General features: G+C 42.0%; 1 protein-coding gene across 1 annotated transcript; it reads right to left on the bottom strand.

Annotated features, from left to right (window-relative positions):
- Window positions 1-2,640: 2,640 nt before the first annotated feature.
- LOC311497759 (von Willebrand factor A domain-containing protein 5A-like) lies at window positions 2,641-8,294 on the bottom strand (the record flags this gene model as incomplete). Its single annotated transcript, XM_084558133.1, has 12 exons — window positions 2,641-4,799; window positions 4,892-5,050; window positions 5,180-5,294; window positions 5,377-5,456; window positions 5,849-5,993; window positions 6,091-6,179; window positions 6,263-6,435; window positions 6,557-6,671; window positions 6,754-6,920; window positions 7,352-7,574; window positions 7,673-7,896; window positions 8,252-8,294. The coding sequence occupies 12 exons, from the start codon at window positions 8,292-8,294 to the stop codon at window positions 4,692-4,694; spliced, it is 1,641 nt and encodes a 546-aa protein (XP_084414259.1). The 3' UTR covers window positions 2,641-4,691.
- Window positions 8,295-8,948: the final 654 nt, after the last annotated feature.

Raw genomic sequence — 8,948 nt, 5'->3', positions numbered from 1 at the left:
ATAAAAGACTAATGAATTTTGTTAAGCAACACATTGTTGTGTCTCTCTTGTATATTATAATTTCTCAATATCTTCAAAGATTTGAGTTAGAATATCAATTTTCATTTGTTCACACTCACTTGGTGTTGGAACGTCTCTGCGCACCAGAGGTCCTTGAATCGCTTCACCACTGCTTTTGTTGACAGCAATGAAGGCAGTGAAAGAACTGCTCACTCCTGAATGGACACTGAGCTCCACCACCTTCTGCTTCACTCCTCCATCTTTCTGTCCTCCATCCTCTCTCTCCTTCATCTCCAGAGAGTGAATCATAGCGCGAGCAGCCAACCTGTGGATTGTTAATCTGCAGACGAGAGAGAAGGAAGCACTTATTGTTTTGATGTTTGTCAGTTTATCGTCATATCCTGTTCAGGGTCACAGAGAGCTGGAGTCAAACCCACCACACACTGGCTGAGAAACAAGACACAGTAGAGAAGTCTCCATTGATCACAGTGATAACAGAGAGAAAATCATTCACACCTACAACCAATCCAAAGCCAGCTGAGTACAGAACACCAGCTCCAGATTTTTATTCAGCTCTGTCAATACAATACTCATACATTTAAAGTTACCATATAAACTTTGATTATACAAGGACAGAGCTTGTGTCTGAGCCTGCACCAAAACAATAAATGTAGATACATAAACGTCACCTCCAGGTCGCGCTCCCACAACAACTTCAGAGTGTCATAGCCTGAAAAATCAGCATAAATTAGATAGATGGATAGATAGATAGATAGTTTCTTTATTAATCCAAAACTGGGAAATTTCTCCTTTGCAGCAGCAATGTACAGGCATTCAACCATACATAAATATAACAAAAGCTAAAATCAGCAATAAAAATAAAATAAGTATACACAATATTAACAAGATTATAAGATAAGTATGTACTGAATATAGGTAAAAAGATTAAAAAATGTACAGCCATTTACCCTAAACAAACATGTGCAAATGTGCAAGAAATAAAAACAAAAGTCCAGAGTGTCATCTGTCACTCACAGTTGAGGAGTTGTACAGACTGACGGCTTGGGGCAGGAAAGATTTCCTGTAGCGTTCTTTAAGACAACGAAGTTGTCTGAGCCTTCTGGAGAAGGTGCTCCGTTGTCTCTCTATTGTGTGGTGGAGAGGGTGGTCAGGGTTATCCATGATTGATAACAGTTTGTTCAGAGTCCTCCTCTCCACCACCGATTCAAAAGTGTCCTGTCTGCAGCCAATGACAGAGCCAGCCTTCCTGATCAGTTTGTTCAGTCTGTTGGCGTCACTGGCTGTAATGCTGTTCCCCCAGCAGACCACAGCAGAGAAAAGTGTGCTGGCCACAACAGACTGGTAGAAAATCTCCAGCATCTTGCTGCACACATTGAAGGACTTCAGTTTCCTCAGGAAATAGAGTCTGCTTCAGCCCTTCTTGTACACAGCTGTACTGTTGGTCCTCCAGTTCAGTCTGTTGTCGATGGTCACTCCCAGGTATTTGTAATCCTCCACATCCCTACCCAGGATGCTGAGGGGCAGAGGAGCTGTTCCCTTCCTCCTGAAGTCGATCACCATCTCTTTGGTCTTGTCCACATTAAGCAGCAGGTGATTTCTTCCAGCCCACCCCACAAATCCGTCCACCAACCTTCTATACTCCTCCTCATCCCGTTCACTGCTTATACACCCTACAACTGCAGAGTCATCAGAAAATTTCTGTATATGACATGACTCTGAGTTGTGCTGGAAGTCAGTGGTGTATAAGGTGAACAGGAACGGAGAAAGCACAGTGCCCTGTGGGGCTCCCACACCACTCACCACCACATCAGACAGGACATGACCCAGACGCACGAACTGTGGCCTGTCTGTCAGGTAGTCAGTGATCCAGGAGACAGTGATCCAAGAGACAGTGGACGTACCAACACCCATCGACTGCAGCTTATCACCCAAAGAGTTACACTTCACCAAATTAGTGAAGTGTAAATCTTGGAAATCAATCCTTTGGGAGATTTGGACAGAACAATAGTGTTTTCCAGCTCTGACAGTCTCATGCGGATCCTGCTTGTCCTCAGGAGAGACCCTATAAAATGACGAATCTGGAGATACTTATAGAAATCTTTGTGGGGAATATTAAAATCAGCCCTGATTTGCTCAAATGACTTAACAGACTCGGAGACCCAACAGGTCAGTGATGTTTAATAGGCCCTTAGATGTCCACTCCCTCAAACCGATACTCCTAATCTGTGCTGGCAAGTCTGGATTCAGAGCCAGGGGAGAATAGAGAGAGATGACAGGGGGAATATTCAGGTATTTCTTCACATCTCGCCAAACCAGTAGTGTATTATAAACAATTATGTTATTCTTGAGATGGTGTAACTGATCTAAATTATTAATAAAAGGAAGGGAGTTAAGCCTTCTGGGATAACAGAATAGTTATTCAAAACCCAACCATAATGAATCTTTCCTGTTCGTAAACCAATTTGACATTGTTTTAAGTTGTGCAGACCAGTAATAAAATTGTAAATTGGGCAGGGACAAGCCACCCAGATCCTTTGGCTTGGTAAGTGTAGAGAACTTAACTCTTTGGTGTTTGTTGTTCCAAATATAGCGAAAAATGTGAGAATTCAGTGACTTAAAAAAGGCAGGGGTTAAATAGCACAGGAGATTCTGAAATACATAGTTCAATCGAGGGAGAATATTCATCTTTATAGTGTTGATACTCCCAAGGAGAGAAGTTGGTAGGGAGGCCCATTTTGTCAGATCATTCTTAATCTTTTGAATTAGGGGAGAGTAATTAGTTTCAAACAGCTTATTTGAATCAGGAGTGACAAAGATACCTAAGTATCTGAAACCCCCCCTAGACACTTGAAAAGGAGATTGTATTGACATGTCCTGGGGGATATTAAAGGGCGTTGCAACCAACTTCCCTAGGTTAATTTTATAACCCGACAGGATACTAAATGTGGCTATAGATTTCAAAACTGCCAGAATTGATTTCTCAGGTTCATTCAGATATAAAAGGACGTCGTCTGCGAATAGAGAAATAATGTGTTTTTCTTCACCTATCCTCACCCCCAATATATCAGGATTAATTCTGATGACCTCGGCTAAAGGTTCAATAAACAGTATAAACAATAAAGGTGACAAGGGGCACCCCTGTCTGCAACCCTTGCGCACTGAGAAGCCATCAGACAGCAGGCCGTTAGTATTCACTGTGGCTATTGGGTCTGAATAGAAGGCTTTAATCGTATTAATGAAATTAGGGCCCGTACGTACGTTATCTGTGCCATATCTTGATTTTACAAACCCTGCCTGATCTGGGTTTATTATTTTCGGAAGGATGTTTTCCAATCTCCGAGCCAGTGTCTTTGCAACAATGTTGTAGTCAACGTTGAGGAGACTAATAGACCTAAATGATGAACAATCTAAAGGGTTTTTATCTTTTTTTAGAAGTAGACTAATGGAAGCGTATCTCCAGGAGGAAGGGATGCCGTCTCTTAAAGGTGCAGTAGGCAAGTTTTATAAAACTAACTTTCTGTCATATTTGCTGAAACTGACCCTATGTTCAAGTATAATTGCATGAAGCAGGTCATCTCCTCTGGCCCCACCTAGAGCCTGTAGCGCGATTTGCAAGACATCCAACGCTCCACATTCAGATGCACCAATCAAGTCCAGGGGTGTATCTAACAGAGTGTCTATCACTGCTCATGGACACGCATTTCATAGCGCCCTCCCCTCCCTCCACCACCTCGCACCACTTGTCCGTGGGAGTGTAGAAGGAGCCGGGATGTAATCCTCCTCCGAGGCCTGTGCCTCAGCTTCACTCTCAAACGTCTAACCACATCAACAGGTAGCGGTCATATATCTACCACATAGCAAACTGATAAATCTAAAACGCCACAATGAATGCTTCTAACTGTTATTGATAGCAAACATCACCGATGTAGGCTACTTTCAGAAACATCCTAACCTTGGTTTTGTCCTAAAGTTGACTATTGCTAAATATTTTGACCTAAAATTATTTAGCAATAACGAAGGGTATTAAAATCTTCTTCCTCTTAATTACATGTCCCAAACCAGTTTAAGTGAACCAGACATAAGAGCCACAAAGCTTTAAAGTAACTGAGTAAGAGGTACCAAATGTAGAGGAGTTAGTCAGGGTGCAAGCAGTTACATAAAAGAGTGAACCTAGACTCCAGTCATTTAGCAGAAGAAAACTAGAACATAAAAAATTTGAATAAAAGCGCTTACCCTCCCCTATCCTGTCCCCAAACGACAGGAAAAAAAAACCCCAAAAGACGTCACTGGGTATTCTAAGCATAGTCCAAATCCTAATTTAACAATTACAGCTGCAGATTTTTATTCAGTCCACAGCTCTGTCACTACAATATTCATACATTTAAAGTTACCATATAAACTCTGATTATACAAGAACAGATCTTGTGTCCAAAGCTGCACTGAAACATTAAATGTAGATAAATAACATTAAGTACCCCTCCTCTCACCCGATGACAGCTGTGATAGGCTCCATGAATACATGTTCATGCATTCACGGAGCCCCCCACGACCCTTCACCAGTCATGTTTCTCACAGCCTGCTGCTGTTCTGTTTGATTTTCTCGAAATAATCAAACTCATTTTAAGGTCAGGATTGAAAGCAGAACAGTGCTGTCTGAATGAAAACCTGCTTTACCCAGTGTCTCCTGCAGGTTTGAGACTGAAGTGCAGCTGGTTGTGAGAGGGATGACCCGCCAGGCTGTACTTCACCGTCACACAGCCCTCTGCTGCCTCTGGACTCTGAGAAAGCATTACAGTGTTAGAAATCATGTTAATGACTGTCATCACATACCTGATGACTGAAACACAACATGACATGGAGCTGCTCCTACCTCTCCAGTGAGCTGGCCATAAACCAGTGACCTCTGACCCTGGAAAAGAGCTGTGATTGGTGGAGAGAGGACAGTGACAGACACTCCTTTTGGTAAATCCCATGTGACTGAGATGTCCACCACAGCTGGCTGCAGAGCAAACCGCAGCGACTGTATCACCTGAAAAATAATGCAGAACTGTAAAAATCTATTCAAACATCTGGGAGAGACACTGAGTTTTTACTGACTGGAACCATGGTCTCTGTCCAGACACAGATTTACTGCTGCATCTTCATTGTGTTTACTCACTTTTGGTTGCATCCTGTCAGGTCCCGTGATGAACTGAGCGTGACCTCCTCCCTCCTTGGCCAAGCCATTGATAAGAGCAGAGCTGGCCCCTTCTCCAATCCCAAAAGAGAAACACCTACAATACAGCAGGTTGATTTAGATCCACTCAACACATGGAAGACAGTGTGGAAATACTGTGGGTGTTTTTGTGCTTTCACCTGTGGGAACCTGAATTCTTCTTAACCAGATCAATGACTTCTTTGGTGTTCCCCACCGCTCCATCAGTAAAGACAAACAGCTAGGGAGGAGAGTTTAGACTTAAGTTGAATAATGTCACAAACAGAAAGATAGCATGTGCTGAGAACTGTGTTAGTTTCTGCTGAGGATACAACGTTTTTTAGGTTAAAGAGTAAAGACTGAAGGTCCAGGTTTTGAGGTTTATAACTTGTTACTACACAAGTTTGTGTGTGTGTGTGTGTGTGTTCTCATTTATTAAGTTGTTGTTAACTGTTACGGAATACTAACGTTGTGGGGTCTTTTTCTTCCACAGCTTTTTGAGGGTAAAAACCTGTTAAGACTTTGTTTTAAAGTAAAGGTTACAATGAGGCAATGATTAGGGTTAGGGTGAGGGAAAGTATTATTTCAATGTAAAGCCGTTTAAGAGATAGATAGATGGTGTGTGTCTCTTACTTGTCTCGGCTGACTGGGAATGCAAGGCTGCATGTAAATATGTTGAAGTGGCTTCAGTATCTCTGTTCCTCCCAGATTAGCCTCCATCTCCTCAACTTTCTTCAGAGCCTCCTCCATGTTCTTCTGGTTGTACTCCACACTCTCACTGTCATCACACAAATACAGGCACCAATGCACACATACATCTACTTAAAAGACAGAACGGCCTTTATTTGGCTGACTGATATGAATGATTGACATACGGGAAGATGTGTTCATAGCTGCAGCCAAAACTGTAAATGTTGAAATAGCAGCCCATTGGTAAGCTCTTCAACAGAAGCAGCAGAGTATCCTTCAGGAAGATAGAAAATATCGTGACTACCACTGCATGAGAGGAACACTATGAGAGATTTAGAGAAATAACATGATAAATACCCTGGCACTGCTAATGCGAGTCTGATGACCCTTGCTGCTCATCTGCATAACCATACTCCCTGATCGATCTAATAAGAACACAAACTCTCCACATGAGGGGACTGAAGACATCACAGACTGGGGGAACTCAGGGTACAGGCTCACCATCACCACTGGATCACCCATCAGAGATCCTGAAACATAACAGGGACAGAAAAATGACCACACATTTTGTCATTTACACCAACTCATCATCATTTGGAGGATAAGGAACATTATGTTTGTAAACTAATAACTTGACCAACTTGAACTCACCAGGCTTAGCAGAGGCCTGTCCTGCCTCCACCACAGCAGTGGGCTGATGGGCGTCTTTGTAATAAATCAACAGTTCAACATCTCTGTCAAACTTGTGTCCTGCTGCCAACTTGATCTACAGTTCAAGACACACAAATATAAATGAAGTTGTAATGAGGAACTACAACACACAGCAGACACATTGTCACTCTACCTACAGTGGCCTGGGTTTGATCAGTGTTGAGGTACTGGAGAGGATCCAAGGAACAGCTGGACTCTACTTTAGAGATTGGACGAGGAGAGGACAGTCGGGCAGAAAAAGACAGACTGTAGGACACCAGAGAGGCTGGGACAGAGGTCACCTGGACACTGGCTCCTTCACTCCCTGTAAACAACGTGAGAGACAACTGGGAGTCACATGGTTTTTGTTTGGGCTGGGAGGTTATGTGAAGCTGGTGGCTTCAGATGGGATGAACATTACACACATAAGGTCTTTGGCACCAGCTTCTCTATTGTTGCAGGAAACATTGGAATATAAATGTTAATGTGCAGTTTTACATTGTTTCTTTCTCCTTTTCATTTTTTCTCTCAGGATTTCTCTTCATCGTTAATTGATTTTAATGTTAATGATCAATAGCAGTTTCTACACAAGAAAATACATGAAGAATGATGTGTTTCTGTGAACAGCTCTATGACTTCAGCCGTGCTGTGAAATCATCAATGAAAAGTCACTTTTGGGAAGCGAGAAAACAGAAAGGGATTGCTGCAATAAATTGTTTGTACAGGTGTGGACAATGGAACAGCTGCTTGTCCTACCTTCAGGTTGGTAGCGAGGGTTGAGCACAGCAGGCAGACAGAACCTCAGCCCATCATCAGCCTGCACAGCCAGCTCAGTGACGTACTCCAGCCTGATGGAGGCGCTCTCTCCTGGAGGAAGACTGCCCACACTCAGAGAGAAGATATCTGGACTCTGCTCGCTCTCCTCCAACAGGAAGGCCTGCTGACCAGAGCTCAGTGCATCATCATAATCCTCATGAGCCTGTATGAGTACAGGAGACACATGTCAGGAACATTCACTGTGTTTACTGTTTCTTATTCAGCTCCTTTACACAGAGTAAATCTTTCTGTCCAGCTCACCTGCTGTTTCTCCTTCACCTCAGCTACAATCTGTGTCTGTCCAATCTTAGCACTGAAATGACAGACAGCAGCATCTCCAGGCAGAGGAAAGACAAAAACAGCCTCTAGTGGTTTGTCCTCCTTGTTCTCGTAGTTGAGAGTGGAGACCACTGTAGCCACATGATCCCTCACCTCCAGCTCCACCTCAATGCTCTTCAGAGGAACTGACACAGAAACACAGAGAACTTAGATACAGACATTTAAACAATGATGGATTACACTGATTACGTTGTCTTCTGTTCAGAATATTTCAGTTTTAGCCAAGTCAACAATGTGAAGATTGATATTATTGTGTGCCTCAACGCAGAACTTATTAAGGGCTTTGAATCTCAAGATTGCGTCAATGAAAAAAAATGTCATAGAAATTACAACACATGTTGTCAGTTTGTTTTATTACTCCTTTTGTTACCAGTACCTGGTTTATTCTGGGAAGTTAGCAGACCACAGCAGTTCTCATTGATTGCGTCAATGAAAAAAAATGTTATAGAAATTACAACACATGTTGTCAGTTTGTTTTATTACTCCTTTTGTTACCAGTACCTGGTTTATTCTGGGAAGTTAGTAGACCACAGCAGTTCTCCATTGCTCGTCTACAGCAGTGATTCTGTGTAGTAATAAAAACAATAAATGATGTGAATCTCATGAGAAATGTTCGAACTTTTCTGGTTATGACACAACTTCTGTTACAATATTAAAAAAGGAGGCAGGTGACAGATTCCACAGAGGAAATGGAAAGCGTTATTCACATGAAACAGTACAAACACCAAAACAGGCAGGTAAGACAACTAAAGGGCTAAACTGCATGAGAAAGTATCACAGAGTCAACAAAAGATAGCATAAACTCAACCATCACTTATTTTATTTACACTATTTTATCTTCTTACCAGCAGGTTGTGTTGCACAGGAAACTCTTCAGTCACAGTTTTACCCCACAGAATTCTCTACCATAGAATTTTAGATATTTATATTAATAGTAATAGTAATGGAGAATGGTTTTTACTTGGTGAGTCATTTAGTTAATGTAGTGGCTGTATAATGTCATGAGAACCTGAACTGAACTCTCCATCATAAGACATTTCAATCTGTATCTTAAACAATTTCCAACTCCACTACATGATTATTTCAAACACTGGTAGAATATGAATTCACTCTTGCCATTTGAATTTGTTTTCCTTTTTTTCTTGTGTTTCAACATCTTCTCTATTTGCACCTGAACCTATTGTCTTTTTTAAGATAT

Source organism: Chelon labrosus, assembly GCF_963514085.1.
Source record: "Chelon labrosus genome assembly, chromosome: 13".
Classification (NCBI taxonomy): Eukaryota; Metazoa; Chordata; class Actinopteri; order Mugiliformes; family Mugilidae; genus Chelon; species Chelon labrosus.
Note: the sequence above shows the minus strand (reverse complement) of the source record. Positions and strands in the feature narration are given on the sequence as shown.